General features: G+C 34.6%; 1 protein-coding gene across 2 annotated transcripts in view; it reads left to right on the top strand.

The window, feature by feature from the left end:
- Positions 1–21,463, top strand: part of LOC107681624 (trafficking protein particle complex subunit 9-like) — a 248,577-nt gene that overhangs the window by 98,180 nt on the left and 128,934 nt on the right. For both annotated transcript variants that reach the window (XM_016477940.1, XM_016477939.1), the window contains one exon: positions 16,696–16,848. In XM_016477940.1, coding sequence (XP_016333426.1) covers positions 16,696–16,848 — 153 coding nt within the window. The remainder of the gene's footprint in view (positions 1–16,695; positions 16,849–21,463) is intronic.

Here is a 21,463-nt window from a genome sequence, read left to right as displayed (position 1 = left end):
GAAAACTGTCTATGAGAAGTTTAAACTAATATGGTTTAAAACGCATGATTTCAGCAGGAGAGACATGATAATCAAAACCGAACAGATGTTTTGTAGCCGATAGTGATGTTTCGTTCGTGAACGAATCGTTCTTTTTGAACGAATCTTTTAGGTGAACGAATCGTTCTCGTTCACGTAATCCATTGACTCATATTTCTCATTCACTGAAATTCCTCCCTCCAGAGCAGCGCGGCGCTATTGGCAGCGCATGCTCAGATCAGTGAACCGGGTAGCTCTGTGGACTGTTTCATCCTGTCTAATCAAAGAATGGCTAAACCTCGAGCCAATAATTACATCTCGTTCGTGAATGAAATGACCGAACGGGTACATATCTCGTTCGTGAACGAAATGAATGAGAGTGTACCGGGTCAGTCGTCCATTTAGCACGTGAGTCAATCTCGATCAGCAATCGGCAGAAAGCAGATGCAAAGCGCAGTTATAGGTACTGTGCACATCATATTTAGCATACAGAACATAACTCCACGTTTAATCTCCGATTTATGAATGTGTAATTGTCTGACCAAACAATTAAAATGTTAATTATGCAAGAAAACCTTGTGCTTTGGTCATCTGAACAACTTATTTAGACTTTATTTATTTAATGAGTAGATTATGCACACATTTTAATAAAGCCAAATCAGTTTTTGTAACAAGTGAATACGTTCGTTGACTTAAGACACAACACATAAGACACTCTTTTTCGTCACCTGCTGACGTATTTATGTAATATGAAGAAATGGTCACTGAACGAATCAGTGAATGAATCAGTGAACGAATCTGAACGAATCATTTTGGTGAACGAACTGAAAATGAACGAATCTATTGAAAGAATCAAAATTTCCATCACTAGTAGCCGAGTGAGGTTAGAGCTGTAAAGGTACAGCCCTATTCTGAAAAAGGGGGTGGGGAGCAGAAGCTCATTTGCATTTAAAGAGACATGCACGAAAACAGCGTGTTTCTGCTTCCACTCAAAATAGGTATTTTCAAAATGATATAATAAATGATCTGTGGGGTATTTTGAGCTGAAACTTCACAGACACATTCTGGGGACACCTGAGACTTTTATAACATTTTGTAAAAAGGGGCAAAAAAAGTTTCCTTTAAAGACTATTTCATAAACTACCATTCAAACGTTTGAGACCAGAAGAAATAACTTCTTTACATGCTTTACATGTCAGTCTGATGGTTTCTTGAGGTCTAAGTGGGTTTAGAGCCCTCATCCAGACCACCACAAATACTCCAGACATGACCCGGGTTGTACTTTTATTTCTGCACTACATTCAGTTCCCTGGTGAAATGCTGGGTCATGATTGAGGCAGTAGATCAGATGGCAGCTCTCTGTGGGCTGAAGGAAGCTTTGAACGCTGCATGCGCCTCTAGCTCCTGCCAGCATTCTTAATTAAAACAGATTGCTAGACGGTTCAGTTAGCTTAAACGCCACTACTCTTCTGGCTAGCCTAAATTCCCTGCAGCATCAGGATGCTGACTAATGTTTTAGGGATTTGTGAAGTTCTTTTTATATTGCCGGTCTAAAAATTTTGAATAATTACAGTTTAAAAAATTATTTTGAAACTCTTATGCTCACTACGGCTTAATTTATATGATCAAAAATAGTAATATTATGAAATAGTATTACAATCTAAGATAACTATATTTGAACATATGTGACCCTGGGCCACAAAACCAGTCACAAGGGTCAATTTTTTTTATTTTTGAAATTGATTTGCAACTGAAAGCTGAATAAATAAGCTTTCCATTGATGTATGGCTTGTTAGGATAGGACAATATTTGGCCGAGATACAAAAATAAATATTAAATATTGAATAAAAAAAATATTGAGAAAATCGCCTTTAAAGCTGTCTAAATTAAGTCCTAAGCAATGCAGCATTGAATTTATTTAATACACGAGTTTCACAATTTGAGTTGAATTACTGAAATAAATGAACTTTTCCACGACGTTCTAATTTATTGAGATGCACCTGTATACCCGTGCTACTTAATACTGGTTTTGTGCTCCAGGGTCACATATTTTAAAATGTAATTCATTCCTGTGATGCAAAGCTGGATTTTCAGCATTACTCCAGTCGTCAGTGTCACATGATCCTTCAGAAATCACTCTAATTTGCTGCTCAGTTTTTGCTAATTAATATTTTTGTAAAAACCATTATACTTTTTTTTTCAGGATTAGAATAGATAGAATAACAGCATTTATTTGAAATAGAAATCATTATAAACATTAAAGATGTTTTCACTGCCACTTTTGATAAATGTAGTGCATCCTTGCTGAATCAAAGTATTTATTTATTTTTGAATATTACTCCAAACTTTTGAATGGTAGTGTATCATGGTTTCCACAGAAAATATTAAGCAGCGCAACCGTTTTCAACATAATAAGAAATAATAAACATAATAAGAAATCTTTCAAATTTCTGAAGGATCATGTGACACTGAAGACTGGAGTAATGATGCTGAAAATTCAGCTTTGTATCGCAGGAATAAATTACATTTTAAAATATTCTAATACAAAGTATTGATTTAAAATTGTAATAATATTTCACAATGTAATGTTTTTTACTGTAGTATTTTATCAAATAAATGAAACCTTGGTGAGCATATAAGGCTTTGAACATTAAACAAACTTAATTGTTCTGATTTCTGACTTTCACATAACCTAGGGTTATATGTATTTCTCAAAAGCACGAATAGCACATTGCCTTGCAGTTGCCAGCTTTGATACCATCCAAGAATGAAAATTTAGCAATTAAGGCTGCATTTTCATACAATTTAGGCCCCGTGGTTCTCCCATGTCTAATCACTAATTGCAATATGCCAAGTTTCAGTATGTGCGTGCATGAATGAGTGTTTTCATTGTTGGCTAAACTAATCCTCTATCCGCTACACTGCCCCACAGTACACTACAGAAATGGTACGGAGCTCCGTAAAGGCTTTAGAAGACTCTGGAGTGTTTCTAAAGACTCTGAAAGGATTCCAGAAGAGCCCGGGGAACTGTTCTGTGCACTCTCCATCCATGCACATGCACAGATTTTCTTGTAATAACTCTTCTGTGCGATGCACGCGCTGCCTTCGGGGGCTCAACCAGCATGTAGTGGTGGATGGTCCAATTAGGGCTTCTAATTACCCAGCAGTACTGTAATACATGGGAACAGAGCTACTGTTAGGATAAAAAGCTCTTGCTGTTCTTATTGTTATTGTGGTCTAAGTGCTTTCATAATCTTAGCCGAATGGACGGAAGCCATTAGAGTCACGACAGTCGTCAGAATATCGCTTCTGGTTCATATTCATCCGTGTTTTCTGAGGATAAAACGGCATTTATCGTCAAGTTGTGACCCCCTGAGATGTGGAGGCTTTGCTAACTGAATGTGTAACATATATTTTACGTTTCTTCAGGATGGTTCAGGCTATTTTTACTACTGGAATACGTAAGAATGTCTTCTGAAGCAGTGACGTCCATGTTTTAAATGTCACCCCTGATATTTTTTTGATGCTGCCTGCTTTTTCCTCCCAGACCAATAAAAGTTATTTTACTGAAGTACAGTTCTTAGTTTTATGATGACATTGTGTCTGGTTGCTTGATCTAGCTTTTTTGTTGAGACTATAAAATGGAGGAAAATAATCACAACATTAATGTGTAATAATGCAAGACAGCAGAAAAATTGTTAAAATTGTATTGTACAATGATGCGTTGTGTATATAAAAAGAAGCAATAAGTTTACCAGAAAATACTACTCATTTAGCCAGTTTGTGGTGACAAAACATTTCTCATTTTTATTTTTTTTTTCAAACCATTTTATTCCATTTCATTTCATTTCATCTTATTTTATCTTATTTAGTTAAGTTTAGTTTTTTTTGTTTAGTTGTATTTTTAATTACATTTTATATTTTATTCTATTTTTTCCTTTTTATATTTTATTAGTTTTATTTTATATTATTTTTTTGTATTTATTTTCTTCATTCAGTTGAATTTTTTTTAAATTATATTTTAGTTAAATTTTATTTTGTATTATTTTTTATTTAAAATTATTTTATTTTATTTTATTTCTAACACAATATTTCTCTGAACTTTTGAAAACCCTTCCTTTGCGATAGTCCAAGAATGAAATATCTGTTATAATGTGAATCCATCTCATTCTGAAGTTAAAAGCTTCATGTCTTTGGAAGCGAAAAACAGTCGTGCCCAACAATTTTTTTGTAAACAAGATGCCAAGTACTATTTGCAAAGTCCAACATTTCCTGGAGAATTTGAAGTCAGTGGGAGATTTACAAACACACCAAGAAGCTCTAGAATATTTGTGCAAGTATTTTGGAATTCTTGGAAAGATTCTGCTGATCTCCACAGACCTGTGAGAGGTTCTGGATGGAGAGGATTTGGATTTCTGATGGTCGTGGGTAGTTTTGGATAAAGGCCAGTGACGGATGTAGAAAGAGAAGATGGCAGCATGTCTTAACTAAAGGATGGAGGCCCACAAAGAGCAGCCAAGGTCACCAGGAACTCTGAATCACGAGCCACAGAATGAGCCGTCGGGTTTAGATTGGTGGGTGTTGGCTGCAGCACCTTTGAAACACTCTCTCTCTCTCACACACACACACAGCGGTTGTTTTGGCTTGTCTGCAGTATGGTCTCCTGTAGCCCGCACAAGCAAACAATGAATAAAATATGAGCAGAGAGCACTCTGATGAGACATCTCTGTACAAACACACGCACGCTACAGTTTCTCCTTCAGCCAACAGAGGGCAGAGATACCAGCATCCTTAAACTCAGTTATGCTTCCATATTGAAAACATTGGTTGTTAAACTTGCATACTTATACCTTGCACAAGAAATATGCACTTTCCTAGTAATGAAGAAGTTCATCTTTTGACTATGTATTAGGAAATCCATGCACTTAAAAATCTTTTTTTTTTTCTTCTCTGTCTTTTAGGTTCAGACATCTGAAAACTGTTGCAGCAACTTTAACCTCATACGGCTTTAAACAGATTATTTGCAATTATAATTTAACACAGGGAAGCAGAAATGAACTGAATTTCATACTGCAAAATGTTTTTTTTTTTTTTATTGGTCAAGGCAGAGCTTGAAAGTTTAAAAACAAAATGTGAACTCCTGATGTTTGAAGGTTTTATATTTGATGGATGGATGGATAGAGAGATTGAGATAGATAGAGATGGATGGATAGATAGATATTTAAAGTTGTGTAGATTATATAATATGTACTAAAAACATAGTGAAACTGCAAAGAACCACCTGATTCTCTCTGTGTTTGTGTTCCTCCGTGATTCATTTTTCCATCTCTGATCTGTACACACCACACAATTTATCACTCAACATATGGAAATGCACATTTTTGACATCTCTCTCTTTCTTGCATCTCTTGCAGCTATCAGTCTTTCTACCTGTCTTTCTCTCTGACTCCAGATGGTGTTCAGCGTTGGCCTGGCTGTGTCTTTTTTCAACATATAGATGCATAATTTATGACCTTGGTCGTCTCAGTCTGTTTGATATCAGGCTGTGATTGATGGATGTTAGATTACATCAGCTGTCAGACTTTTTTTTTAAGTTAGGGATGATGCTTTTCCCTTTGACGATGACATTTATGCCGTGTACGACATATGGTGCAATATTAGGCAATGCAACTGTTTTATAACTAAAGGCCATTTGAGCAAACCCCTCACCCCAAGTATCAATGACTTCTAATTAGACCTCGATTTTCACCTTGTAGAAAAATATAATCTTACTGTAAATTTAAAGAGTGGCTTAAGCTCGAAATGCAAAAGTCTGTTGGGCTCTTTTGATCGCCCGGAACACCCAAGTGGAACACCATAGCAACTGTTTACAACGCCTTCAAAACTGCATAGCAATTCCCTGGAATCCGTCTGTCTGTTGTGTTTGTTGTATGTGATTCTGTATTATATTGAGGAATGCATCGGAAGCGTCAAACTGTGTCCAGCTCTCTGTGAGAATCTCATGGCTGAAGCAGTGACCTTTTAGCCAGGCAGACGCACGTTTAGCTCAAGGCTTTGGATTTGTGTGCTGTGTGAATGCGCGTTGCTTTTCGTGTCTTTTTTAATTTTCCATACCAGAGAGTTTTTCTTTCCAGTACAACGGGGAATGTTCAAATGAGTGACGCTGTGCTGCTTTCACTTGCAAAGCAGCAAAACAAATAAATAAATAATGTTGAAGTTTTAATTAGTGTTTTTTTTTTTAAGACCGATATTGGCTGTTGTGGTCTTAAGGCCCGTTCACACCAAGCAAGATAACGATAAAGATATAGTTCTAAAAATCGTTCTCGATATTAAAGAATAGCAGTCCACACCACAGCTATAACGATAAAGGCACAAAGAAACGATATCATTGGAATCACTTTCGGAACGATTTTTTTTTTCAGCTGATGAACGATAAAAACGTTGACTGTCAATCATAATCAATCCTGCTATAACGAGCTGGAGAATTTAAAGCAGCAGACGAGCGTGCGCTTACAGACGATATAATTTGCTGGTGTGGATGCTAATATCATTATCTTTATAGTTATCTTTAAAGTTATCATTCTTGGTGTTAACGGGGCTTTAGACCTTAAATAGTGCCATCCTTTGATGAAATATGGAAATATGATATAGCCTATTTAAAATAATTTCTGAAATATTACTGTAGCTAAAACATTATTGTTTTATCATTACAATTATTATTGTTGTTGTCGTTGTTTTCTATTATTTATTTTATTTTTTATTTCTCAAAATTACTGCAAATTAAGTGATATTTTAATTTAATTTAATTTTATATTAAATACTTTCAGAAATGTTACATATGCAAGACATGTGTACAATTTATATGAAGTAAATATTTAATTATTTCAATTTGTTTAATTTTTAAATATTATTTGAACTAAAATTGTATTATTATTGATATTAATTTTATATTATTTGTTTTATATAATTAATTAATTATTTCATTTATTATTTTCAATTCTCAAAATGACTACAACTAATCTGTCTGTCTGTCTGTCTATCTGTCTATCTATCTATCTATCTATCTGGCTGTAAACAAAGCAGCTCCGCTCATGAACGGTACTTTATCAGATAAAAATGCCATCTAAACTATTCTGAAGACAGTCGGTTCCCTTCAGAGGTACATTCATGTAAAACACCCGCGACGCGTTTTGATTTTGAAACGTGCAGTGCTCATGTTTATTCAACGAAGTCAAACGCCACAAATAAATAAATGTATGGGAAACACTGGTAATGTATATCGAAATATCGGAAATGTGTTTAAAAATCATATCACTGTTATTGAAAAAAATTATATCGCGATACATATTGATATTGAATTATTGTCCAGCCCTAATCTATCTTTCTTTGTCCGTTTAGACTTTTCATTGTTTCCACTTTATACTTCTGACCTAAAATAAAAATAATTAAATAAGTAAAAATAAATAAATAAAATAAAAATAAATGACTGGATTTACTAGTTAGTAGTTTGCAAGGTTGTCCTACTAAAAGAGCTTTTCAAGTGCTGCAAATGTCTGCTTTGTGTTTTTAAATTTGCCAACAAATTTCTTGAGCACATCTGTAGATTATGCTTTGCTTTAAGAGTGATGTCTTTAAAATATTCATTACTACATCTTGATGGAGCAAAGTCAATACAGTTACCTCTGAATTCTTTACGTTCTTTACAAGAATTTTATTTGAATTTTAATGCATTGGGATTTTATGAGCTTCCACTTTGTGGCAGAATAAACAGCGTGATTTTAAATTGCCAGGCATGAAAAATATAAATATTAACTTGACCCACTCTCAATCACTTTTTAAATGGCAAACATTGTCAATGCAATCCAATTGGAGATTTTCACACTTTAAGATTACATTTATTATAAAGTGTATACAATAGATGGCACACCTAAGGCTGAAATTATCACACAGACTTTGAATGGAGTCTGTGGAAGTGGTTTGGGCTGAATTAATTTCAGAAGTGTTTGGAGAGGAAGATGAATGAGAAGAGGAGGAATCTGAATCCAGCGCAGGAGCTGAAGAGTCATTCTCATGCTGGAGGTGTAGGACAGATAAAGGCAGTGTATCAGAGAGAGGACGGTGTTGCGGTAATAATGTGTTATTCCGTTTTCTTCATGCTGATGCAGGATTATTATCATCCTCCATGTGTCTCTCACACACTCTCCTGCTCTTTTCACAGTGTGGTTTATATTTGCTTCTCTCTGTGGTGAGATGTGATCCGAGCGCTATTATCAAAGTTTTACCTTAGTCTGACAGTGAAGAAACATTTGAATAATTTGTGAAATCGTGCTGTGTTGTTGGTTTATCTATCCGTTCTGGAGGGACACTGTGTCTATGAATGCTTCAGTCCAGAACTTGATTTAAAGCCCTCAGTATCTTCAGAGTCATATGGCTGTAGATCTGTGTTTAGCTTTTATTAGATCATTTTAGCAAGCATAACACTGTATTTGTGTGTCGTACTAATATAAAATTATACTATGTTGTTCTTATTTTTTGACTTTTGATCTGATGTTCTGTCAGTCTTTCTCTGGTTCTAACTTTCTGTTGTTCTTTTTATAAAGCATTCTTTCTAATCAGGGCTGTACAGTGCGACACGAAAAAACTGGTCTGTGCGATGAATAAATTTACCACTGTAGCACGCATGCGATACAGTTTTGCATGTTCATAACACAACCGCTTAATAGTGTGAAGTGATTTCGTTGTGCTTGTTTGTGTGTGTGAGATTGATTATACTTGGTAGTTAGGGGTGTGTGACGATTTTTGAATGTCTCCATGATCTGCTTAAAGAAATATTGTTGTATCGCGCTACAGCGCACATTCTATCAGCTACAGTTCTGGCGCCTCCTCCGTCTCAATATAATGTACAACGCCTGAAAAATAAAATGTTGTAAATACTGCTAAATACTGTACCTGAAAAATGTTCTTATTTTCTAATAACAAAGATAAAATAATGACAAAGCTTTTTATCTTTGCTAACTTTGCCTAAATGTCTGCCATTGTTTTTTATTTTATATTTTGTTAAGGTGTAAGAGGTGTTATGTTTCTGCACTCTTCCATTTTTAGCAAATTAAGAAAACTTTGTCTAAAACAATTTTTGTGATGGTTTGTATTTTTTGTGCTCTGTATGGAACATCGGTGCCTGTTTAAGTGATGAACTCCATTACTTGTGTTTGTTTTCAGACATGATAACAGACGTTTTATACTTGTGCTACAACTTTTTGGCCTGTGCTACAAAACTTTCAACCTCTGTAGCACCAGTGTTATGTGGAAAAAAAGTTAACGTGCAGCCCTGCTAATGTTCTATTGTTCTAACGTTGTTTATTGTTATTTGTGTCATTCTAATGTTTTATTTTCTTGTTTATTCTATCATTCTGTCTAATGTTCTGTTGTTCTCATCATTATTTGGTTCTAACGTTTGATCGTTCTTTCTATACAGTATTTTATTCTGTCAAATGTTCTATCTTTTTATTATTTTTTTACATGTGCTCTAACATTCTTTTTATATCTATCATTCTATCTTTTTAGCATTTTTTTTCTGGTTGTAATGTAGTATTGTTCTTTATATATATCATTCTTTATGATGTTCTTTAGTTCTATCATTCTATCTCTCATTCTAACATTCATTCATTTCATCTTTCTAATGTTCTATTGTTCTCTTGTTCATTATATCCTTCATCCTACTGTATCTATCGTTCTCTCTGTAATTTTCTGTCGCTGTCTTGTTCTTCTTGTCATTCTACTGTTCTGTCTTTTGTTCTTTCATTCTGCCTATCGTTCTTTTTGTGGTGGTAACATTTTATAATTCTTTCTGTATATCATTCTATATAATGTTTTATCATTCTGTGTTCTTTATCTGGTTCTAACATTCTGTCTGTTGTCCTTTTTGTTTATCATTCTCTCTCTCTATCATTCTTTATATATATCGTTCTATCTTATATTCTCTCATTCTTTGGTTCCATCCATCCGTCATTTCATTTTATCTATCCATTTATCTGTTGTATTGCGTTTGTGATTAAAGAAGGTTTCCATCCAATTTTTAATACATTTTAATCAGTCCAGTAGCAAAAACAGACGTTTAATTGTGAAGGTCAGAGAGAGAGAGTTGAAAATGGTCATGAAAACTCAATTTAAAAAACTTGGCTAAGATTATATGTGCACTTAAAATGTTATGTCATTAATGCCTGTTGAATGAACACAAAGTAATTCACAAAGTTTCCAATTACTGTATGCTTTCAGTACAGAAGCCACAAATTTCTCAGAAATGTATAAAATCTCCAGAAATGTGCCGGTCAGTGTCTTGTTTGTCACCTCTGTTTAACACATGAGACTGCAGAAGTCACTGCCATCGGCAACTCTGTGTCTCCTAGCAACGGAGTTTCAATCCCAGCCATACCGTGGTGAATTATGGTCACTGCTCAGCTGTTTATAAAGCCGACTCACCCGTCTACGTGCTGTTTTTAGCATTCACTCACACAGAATTATGAATTATTGAATATTTGCGTCCCCAACAAATTAGTGCGGAGAGCTTGAGCTGTGGGCCTCCCTCCTTTTCTTCCTCTCCTCGGCTTTTGAGTTTGAGTCTGATGACATTTGATTGTAATTTTGAATAATTTAATTGTACACAGAGGCTATTTTCAGACTGTAGTATATATGAAAATTAGTTTCACGTAGCCAGGCTTTTTTTTTTTTTTTTCCTTATTGAAAGTCTCAACTTTTGAATATCTTTCAAAGATTCAATGCCTTGGAAGCGCTCATCTTGGCAGCTTGGGAACAAAAAGCAAGCGTGACTGTTTTTCTGTTTGGTGACTCACAGAAACTGGGAGATAAGCATAAAAAAGGTTGAAAAAGATTCCCGTAAATCACATAAAGCTAGCCAATCTGAGATTATGATTTTGGAAAGCTTCATTATTATGCGCAATATGCTTCAGATGATCCATGAACGGTCTGTCAACACGCCGCCTGAAACCGAGACTGTATGAAATCGCTGTTTATATGCTAATATGTTTGGGAAATTCAAATTAAATCTAGATAAAAACACTAGAAAAAAAAATCCATGCTCTATTTTTGTGTTCTTAACTTAGTTCTATAGGCCTCATTAGCAGCATGCTAATTGTAAATTTTGCCTTTTGCAGAGACTTTGGAGATTAAACTCGTGGTTTGAGATCCCCAGGCTCCAAAAAAAAAAACAGATTGTAGCGCTGGCAGGCGTGCGTGCTCGGGGTGGTTGTAGTCTGCTGTCCTGTTCCGTTCAGGACCGCTGCCAGGAAGAAGCCCTCCAGGATGACGGCTCGCAGGCCTGGGAGCGTGTTGTTGTGGAACAGGGTTTAACATCTGTCTGGGTTGTTTATTTCCATCCGTGTTGTTCTGAAAAGAGGATCACGGCTCTCGAGAGACAGCTGGAATAGATAAGCGCTGGGGAAGAGCAGACACTGAGAATTAAAATGCTAAAACAGCAGCGTGGGTTCAGTCCAGTTTAATATTCGCTCTGTTTGTCAGTCTAACCGTGTTACCGTAATTCATGTTTTTTAACAGCAAAAACAGTGGAGGAAAAGTTCAGAAGTGTAGATGGTTCTTTGATTTATCCAAAATCTTATTCTCTATATGCTACTGGTCAAGTTTAGGGTCGGTAAGATTTTATAATGTTTTTAAAAGAAGACTTTTATGCTCACCAAGATTGCATTTGTTTGAGCAAAAATACAATAAAATCAGTGATTTGGTGAAATATTATTACAATTTAAAATAACTGTTTTCTATGTGAATATATTTTAAAATGTTATTTATTACTGTGATGCAAAGCTGAATTTTCAGCATCATTACTCCAGTCTTCAGTGTCACATGGTCCTGATTTCGATCATGTGCATGATGCTGATTTGCTGCACAAGAAACAACACTGCTCAAGTCTTATTATGATTATCAATGTTGAAATGCTGCTTATGTTTACAATATTTTTCCACAAATATATGTTGCATATGCATATTTTTGTGGAAACGGATGCAATTTTTTCACAGGATTCTGTCATGAATAGAAAGTTCGACAGCATTTATTTGAAATAGAAATCTTTTGCAACATTATAAATGACTTTACTGTCACTTTTGATCAATTTAATATGTCCTTGCTGAATAAAAGTATTAATTTCTTGAAAAAAAAAAAAAAACTACCGACCCCAAACTTTTGAATGGTACTGTAGTAATTTACTAAAAAATTATTCTTCCTTTCATTTGCATGTTTTCCTTTAGCACCACATTCTCTAAATGAATTAAGCAAGTCATGATCACTACAAAATATTCATCCCTTTTTAATTAAATCTTGTTGACTGACAGCTTTCCATCAGATGTATAGCGATTGGTGCAATGCTAAATATTGTTACCCAGAAAAAATGATTTAAGAAGCAATTCATATATATTCAAATAGGAGCTCATACAGGTTAGGCTGGACTTTAAGTGGAATGTGAATAAAATGTCAGTTTTGTGATGCTAATTCATGGACATATCCATGAGCAAACCTTTATATTCTATTTGTGTTCAGAGATATTTAAGGTTTCCCAGCTCTTAAATTGTGGTTTAAATAGTGGTTCTTGGCCAGAATAAGCTGTAGTGTCATGTTAAAGGTCAAACATCTGACTTCAGACACTCTTTTGTGACTAAATCAAGGTTTTGGGTTTGTAAACCCAAGAGTTTAGACCGAATTTTATCACTGCTCATAGACACCAGAGGTTATCAGTCAGCTTATGTGAAAATAAGCATCAGTTTTGTTCACTCAGAAATGGTCAAACTCTTCGCCAGGCCTCAGACAAACAGGTGGCAGGTGTTAATACGCGTCAGCGGGTTGATTTCGAGGTGTTTTCCCTGTGAATGTCTGATGACTGCCATTGTAATGCAGCATCTTATTCATGCGTTCTTCAGTCTTTCATGTGGAAATGATTCATGAGGATCGTGTGTCTGTAGGGAAGACGCTCATTTAAACGTTCACAGACGTGTGTTGTGCGGCACGAGGCTCCAAAAAAAAAAACAGATTGTAGCGCTGGCAGGCGTGCGTGCTCGGGGTGGTTGTAGTCTGCTGTCCTGTTCCGTTCAGGACCGCTGCCAGGAAGAAGCCCTCCAGGATGACGGCTCGCAGGCCTGGGAGCGTGTTGTTGTGGAACAGGGTTTAACATCTGTCTGGGTTGTTTATTTCCATCCGTGTTGTTCTGAAAAGAGGATCACGGCTCTCGAGAGACAGCTGGAATAGATAAGCGCTGGGGAAGAGCAGACACTGAGAATTAAAATGCTAAAACAGCAGCGTGGGTTCAGTCCAGTTTAATATTCGCTCTGTTTGTCAGTCTAACCGTGTTACCGTAATTCATGTTTTTTAACAGCAAAAACAGTGGAGGAAAAGTTCAGAAGTGTAGATGGTTCTTTGATTTATCCAAAATCTTATTCTCTATATGCTACTGGTCAAGTTTAGGGTCGGTAAGATTTTATAATGTTTTTAAAAGAAGACTTTTATGCTCACCAAGATTGCATTTGTTTGAGCAAAAATACAATAAAATCAGTGATTTGGTGAAATATTATTACAATTTAAAATAACTGTTTTCTATGTGAATATATTTTAAAATGTTATTTATTACTGTGATGCAAAGCTGAATTTTCAGCATCATTACTCCAGTCTTCAGTGTCACATGGTCCTGATTTCGATCATGTGCATGATGCTGATTTGCTGCACAAGAAACAACACTGCTCAAGTCTTATTATGATTATCAATGTTGAAATGCTGCTTATGTTTACAATATTTTTCCACAAATATATGTTGCATATGCATATTTTTGTGGAAACGGATGCAATTTTTTCACAGGATTCTGTCATGAATAGAAAGTTCGACAGCATTTATTTGAAATAGAAATCTTTTGCAACATTATAAATGACTTTACTGTCACTTTTGATCAATTTAATATGTCCTTGCTGAATAAAAGTATTAATTTCTTGAAAAAAAAAAAAAAACTACCGACCCCAAACTTTTGAATGGTACTGTAGTAATTTACTAAAAAATTATTCTTCCTTTCATTTGCATGTTTTCCTTTAGCACCACATTCTCTAAATGAATTAAGCAAGTCATGATCACTACAAAATATTCATCCCTTTTTAATTAAATCTTGTTGACTGACAGCTTTCCATCAGATGTATAGCGATTGGTGCAATGCTAAATATTGTTACCCAGAAAAAATGATTTAAGAAGCAATTCATATATATTCAAATAGGAGCTCATACAGGTTAGGCTGGACTTTAAGTGGAATGTGAATAAAATGTCAGTTTTGTGATGCTAATTCATGGACATATCCATGAGCAAACCTTTATATTCTATTTGTGTTCAGAGATATTTAAGGTTTCCCAGCTCTTAAATTGTGGTTTAAATAGTGGTTCTTGGCCAGAATAAGCTGTAGTGTCATGTTAAAGGTCAAACATCTGACTTCAGACACTCTTTTGTGACTAAATCAAGGTTTTGGGTTTGTAAACCCAAGAGTTTAGACCGAATTTTATCACTGCTCATAGACACCAGAGGTTATCAGTCAGCTTATGTGAAAATAAGCATCAGTTTTGTTCACTCAGAAATGGTCAAACTCTTCGCCAGGCCTCAGACAAACAGGTGGCAGGTGTTAATACGCGTCAGCGGGTTGATTTCGAGGTGTTTTCCCTGTGAATGTCTGATGACTGCCATTGTAATGCAGCATCTTATTCATGCGTTCTTCAGTCTTTCATGTGGAAATGATTCATGAGGATCGTGTGTCTGTAGGGAAGACGCTCATTTAAACGTTCACAGACGTGTGTTGTGCGGCACTCATTTGACTTCGTTATTTGGCCTCTGCCTATTATTCATCTTCAGTGAGGTTTGGGAGCTGTTAGCATCTGAATAAAGCTTTGAACAGCCGTTTCTTGTGTCTTCACAGAGAGACGACAACATGAACAGAGAGAGCGAGTTTGTAAGATTCTCGTTACACACTGGGATCAAACTCTCAGTTGCATTTCTCCTTAGGCAGCAACAATGTAGAGCAGTTTCAGTAGCACCTGAAGTAAATAGTATAGTGGAGATTAGGGCTGCACAATTAATCAAATTTCTAATTGCGATTACAATTATGGATGCCACAATTACGTAATCGTTCAAAGCGGCAATTAATCGTTCAAAGTTCACTTGTTATTCTGTTATTCTGTTCTTAAGATATGTTTTTTTCTTTCTAGATGTTATCTTAGGGGTTTTTCCATTGTTTTAGTTTTAGTATAACGTTATAATACCATTCATATTTTTACAATTTAAAGAAGAAACCAATCCGATGTATATTTGACATTTGAGGCTTAATACTATAGAAAAGCACTAAAACAATTTCAGTTAGAGTGTTTTCAGCTTGTTTTTTTCCATATAAAAATATGGCATGCAGTTGCATTAAACAATGGTATAAACATCATTCAATGTAAATTGTGATAATCATAATTAATAATCGCAATTACAATTTCAAGGTAATAATCGACAATTATGATTTTTGTCATAATCGTGCAGCCCTAATGGAGATACAGTGACACATTCCATGACTGAATGATTACTATAGTCATGTATATTGTTATTGACATGGTTTATTTTTTATTAAAATAATTTTTATTATATTTTATTTTATTCTTATTTTTTAATATTTTATTTTATTTAGGTCTAGTTTTAATATTATTTGATTAGATTTTTTAATTTGTTTTAATATTATTTTAATTTTAATATTATTTGATTTGTTTTAATATTATTGTATTATTTTAATATTACATTTTCATTTTAATAATTTTATGCAATTCGATTGTCATCATTTGGGATTTATATTTAGAGATCAGATTTGCTGTTAAATCAGACACTTGATTTGAAGTATACCATATAAAAAAACTAGTTGCCAAGTGCAGAGAGTGTGAGGAGTTTCTCTCGGTGCAGTTGATCAAAACATATCTGAGCTTTTGATCTAGTTATTTCTGATATATTTTTTTAAAGATTTACCAGGGTGAATCATTTAATACCAGCAAGTTTTCGAGTTGATTGGATAGTTAGCCAAAGAAAGGTTTGACTCACATACTGTAATAAAGGGAATTTTTGAGAGAAATTGAATTATATAGATTGTTATACAGCAGGGGGTCTGTGTCAGTATTGCAGGGGCTCCACCAATTAATTCATCCAATTTTTGGGAGAAATAAAAAATAGACTTAAACAATTTTTTTTTTAATAATATATGATTTTAAAGTGCATATCATGCCTTTACATATGATGTGGTTATGCGGTACTTTTGTAGTAGCTGCTGTGGTTTGATGTAGAGATTGGATAGCATTTATTTTATAATCTATCTATTTAATCTACCTAATAAATTGACGATGTATGTACAAATATTTTTATATATAAAAAATATCCATGCGATGTCTCAAATACACCTTTTATAGTCATTGTTTTATATATTTTTTACATTTTAAAGGATGATGATGATAAAGATTTTAGTTTTTTTTTTCCCGTATTTTTAAAAATAAAAATTATAATTCTTTTTTTTATCATTAGTTTAAAAATCCTTGTTTGTCACTGACGTTTGCAGGTCATTTCATTCCTTAGTGCTGTACAGAAATGAAATATTTCCCTGTTTCTGTCTTACAGAGAAGCTGTTTGGTGAGTTCTTGACCTGGGACCTGCAGGACGCTCTGTCCCACCTGCCTCTGAAATCCGGTCAATCCGTCTCCATCCCTGTCAACATAAGCGCCAAACTTGACTTCTCCGGTCAGGAGAACCTGTTACATGACCTGAACGACGGTAAACATCCACACGACACGCAAAAACAACATCATTGGGGTCCGTTCTGGTTTGTCCCATCCAATTTACGTTCAATTTCTGAGAGTGCATCACCCATCGCACTATAATCAAGACAGGCTTGATTGCTCTCTGATAGATAGAAAGGCAGTATTCACTTTGCCCTGTTATGGTAGATCTGATCCATGCGAGGTGATTTGAAATGGTGTCTGTACCCTCTCATTTCACATTCAACAGAGACATCGGCCGTCTCTCTCCTGTATTACCCCCTCTCCGTCCCCTCTGCCCTCTCTTATTTCCTCTCTGGATTCATATCTATTTCCTCTTCACATCTTGTCCTTTTGTCTGTTTCCTGGTTATATTACACTTATACCTTCTTTCTTCCTGTCTAACCTCTTGTTTTACCTCTCGAGCGCACTGAAAAGGAGAAAGCACCATTATCACAGTTGTTTCTACTAAACAGCACTGAAGTGGAGTTCAAATTTGCTTAAAACTATGTACCATATGATTTTGAAATAGACAAATCTTCATTCACATGTACACTGTAGTGTTCAAAAGTTTGGGTAGTATCTGTAATATATATATATATTTTTTTTTTAAAAGAAAAGTTAAAACTTTCATTTATAAGGGATGCATGAAATTGATTGAATGTGACAGTGAAAGTGACATGAACTTTCTATTCACCCAAAAATTCTGTTTTAATAACTGTTTTCAACATTGATAATAAGAAATGTTTCTTGAGCAGCAAATGAGCATATTTGAATGATTTGGAGTAATGATGCTGAAAATGTATAAATTAATAAATAAATATTTAAAAAGTAAAACAATTATCAATATAAAATAAAAAAGATTATGAAAAATGCATGACAAAAATGTTAAAAATTAATTACAAATAATAAATTAATATGAAATATCAATAAAAAATAAAAATAATAAATATGAAAATTAACTATAATGAAATATCTCGTTAAACTATATTTAAAAAATTTTTAATTATTATTTTAAAATATTCAAATATAAAACCATTTTCTCTTTTAAATGGTAATAATATTTCACAATATTAATGTTTTTACTGTATTTTTGATCAAATAAGTGCAGCCTTGGTGAGCAGAAGAGACTTATAAAATTATAAACTGATGTAAATGTGGCCTGTCATGTTAATATTTCAAATTTTTACAAATTTGATTCAGTAAATGGTCTTTCTTTAGGAAAAAGATGGAAGGAAATTAGATGTTCTTTCTCACTGAATGTCAACAATTGAGTTTTTTGTATATTTTTTAAGGGATTAGAGAAGAAACTCTTGCAATAAAGTATAAAATGTCAGTAAAAATAATTTGCAACCTCTGAGAATGGGAAATGTCCTCCAGGTTCTCTATGTCTGTTTGTATGCACATGTAGATATTAATGAGACACGAGGAGAGCAGACTGTAGCAGACGAGCGGCGGTGTGCGTCTGTCTGCTGCGTTTCTGCTTGAATTACAAACAGGTGCGCTATCAACAGCCTCCTTCCTTTCTCTCTCCTCTCCCGGGTCTCTCCTCAGACGCTGCTAAAATGTTTTAATTATTGTTGAAATAATCATTTTCTCTGAATTAGGCCGATAAGACTGTCCTATTAGCGCAGCATGTAGAGGGCAGTGAATTGTAAACACTGCTGATGTTATCGCAGGTGCAAATACATCATTGCTGTTATTTAGCAGTACTATTAACAGTGTTTGCTATTGGTTTTCTCATCATTGTGGTTTGTAAATGTAGAAATTATTACAAAAGATCAAAACAAGTCATTCAAATGTTAAAGTGGTTGATGTTGCACTTCCTCATCTCTGATTGGCTGCTCAACCTTCTCTCCATTGTGATGTCATAAGGGGATGCAAGACATCCTCGGTGTTACATGTTTTGCATGAAGCCGCTTCCAGACTGTTGTCAACATATTTACACAAATTTTAGACATATCTGTACACGTTTTCTGGCCTGCGTGAAGTAAATCCAAGGGGAAAAAACGGATGCATTTTCAACATTTCTAAATTGCATTTGTAAATGCAACATGTGCTAGTCATTTTATTAATATATTGACAACATATTTAGTGTCTCCGAGTGTTTTTCTACCAAAATAAAAGCCCTAAAGTTTAATGCTTGACAGCAAAGAAATTAAGACAACCATAAATATTAGTATTGGAAATGTACTTTTATTCTTTAAAATACTAATTATTTATTAGTAATTATTCTTTAAAATAAACGTATTCTTATTCTTAAAATGCTCATTTTTTTGTTTTACGGTACAGTAGTATTATTACAATAGTTTAACTTTTGACAGCAAAGACATTAAGACAACCATAATTATTATATTGAAATTATTGTAATTATTATAAATATTATAATTAAAATTAATAATAATAATAATATTAAAAGGTACTTATTCTTTATTTTACAGTAGTCGTACAGTGGTATAGTACATTACAATTTAATTACAATTATTACAGTACATTTTTTAATTTAATGTTTAAAATAAATACATTTAAATAAATAAGAATATTTTGTTTATTTTTTATTAAATATTTTATTTGAATAGTTTTTATTTTACAGTGCAATAGTGTTGTTATTATTATAGTTTAACGTTTGAAAGCAAAGAAATTATGACAGCCATATTTATAGCTATTTATTGTCATGTTGTTGCTGTTGTTTATTATTATTATTATTATTATTATAATACTTTTTATTTTACAGTGATACTACAGTAGTATAGTATTGTTACAACTGTAAGTTTATTTTTTTATTTTATTTTTCTAGAATTTAAATAAGTACTGTTGTTATTATTATTATTATTATTATTATTATTATTATTATATTGAATGGGGAAAAATGGTTTTCCTTATTTTTGGTCCTCTGCTGATCACATGCCTGCAACATTTATTTTCTTAGTAATGACTTTTAAAGGTTCACTGAGTAAATTTGTTGTTAACTTGCTGATTAATCAGTTCAATAATGAATGAGTTGTTAGACTGATTCAGTTGATCAGAGTGAGTTTAATCAAACGGATTCATTAAAAAGAATCGGCTTATGGAAAACATTTGTTAGTTGAACACACCGTACATTTCCTTTCTGTTTCTTTGGCTCTGTTCTCTTCATCCCTTTTTCTTTGCCCTTTTTTGTCTCTATCGCTCTCTCAGCGTCTGTCTCCATCTCTCCTGTCAGCATAACTCTGGCTGTGATGCAGTGCTCTGTCTGTCTCTCTCTCTCTCAGGAGGCCGTTGGGTTCAGTCTGTACGGGAGTTTCTTTAACATGCTGCGCGCTTTCGTTCATTCATCCGTCCTCTATAAATCGTCTCCCCGTCAGAGAGCGGCAGAGCGCAAGGGCCAGACAGTCAGACTAAACACATTAGTGCATGAATGTTAAAATGTCAGCGCAAGAACAACATAATGAGAGAGGAGAGCAGCTCCATTAAACCGGACGGCTCCCCCCGCTGAGAGCCCGCTGGAGGTAAGTGTTTACCGTTCATGTGGGACGTCAGCCGACCACAGAGCCCCGGTGCGGATGATGTCACGCCGCCTCATAGGGATGAACTTGCTAGCCTCATTGGGTAACGTCTGGTAATCGCTGAGCACCGCGTTTTTCAATGCGACCCGCTGTGTTTTACTTAAGCAGGGGGAGTAAATGACGTCTGTTAGACAACTGGCTGTTTTGTGTTGTGTTGTGTTTTTTATTTATTTTTATTGTTTTATTTTATACACTACCTTTTAGACTTTTAAAGGCACTATATAAAAAACACTACAGACATTCGTTTCTGTTCAAATAGTGATGAGCCGCATTTTCGTACATGCACCTTTCACCTGCCTTCTCTTCTGCTCTTCCTCCTCTGTGGAATGTCAGAATCCATCCGAGTGTATTGGAGCATCTGCATGAGATACGGAGAGAAATCTGTGCATGGCAAATGCTGCAATTAACCCTCATTATTTTCCCTCAGACAGAGCCAAAGCAGGTCAAATCCAGAAATGTCACTGCTGCAGAAAAAACTTCAATTAGAGCAATGGTTTTGTGCAGCAGACAATGCAACCTCCGTGTTTGTTTGTTTTATTTATTTATAAATTTTTTAAGACATAGAGACACTACCTTTAAACATTTATTAGGGGACAAGCACCGAAGGTGCGTAGTCACCTATTGAAATCCTTGGCGTTATTATTATTCTTCTTCCTCTTCTTCTTCTTCTTCTTCTTCTTCCGCCGCAAGTCTATGGCAGCCCATAGAACCGCTTGCGGGAAAGTTGTATAATTTGGCACACTGATAGAGGACAGTCTCAACATTCACCACAGCAAGTTTGGAGTCTCTAACTCCAACTCTCTAGCGCCACCACTTGTCCAAAGTTGCAATTTCTTTATGCTAATAACTTTTGAACCGTAAGGCACAAATGGGAAATTTTTTTTTCCCTGTGAATCCTTGGCTCATGCCGAGTCGAATGAACACGAAAATTCAAAAATCGCAAGGCTTAGTTTTTACGCTATTTTTAATTGTTTGTAAAACTTACTTTGTCGAACTCGTCCTAGACGGTTTGTCTGATTCTCACCAAAATTGGCTCAGATCATCTTCAGACCATGCTGGCAAAAAGTTATGGAATTCAAGTTGATT

The sequence above is a fragment of the Sinocyclocheilus anshuiensis genome, unplaced genomic scaffold (assembly GCF_001515605.1).
Source record: "Sinocyclocheilus anshuiensis isolate Anshui unplaced genomic scaffold, SAMN03320099.WGS_v1.1 scaffold1524, whole genome shotgun sequence".
Lineage (NCBI taxonomy): Eukaryota > Metazoa > Chordata > Actinopteri > Cypriniformes > Cyprinidae > Sinocyclocheilus > Sinocyclocheilus anshuiensis.
This window is presented reverse-complemented; position numbering and strand designations above follow the sequence as displayed.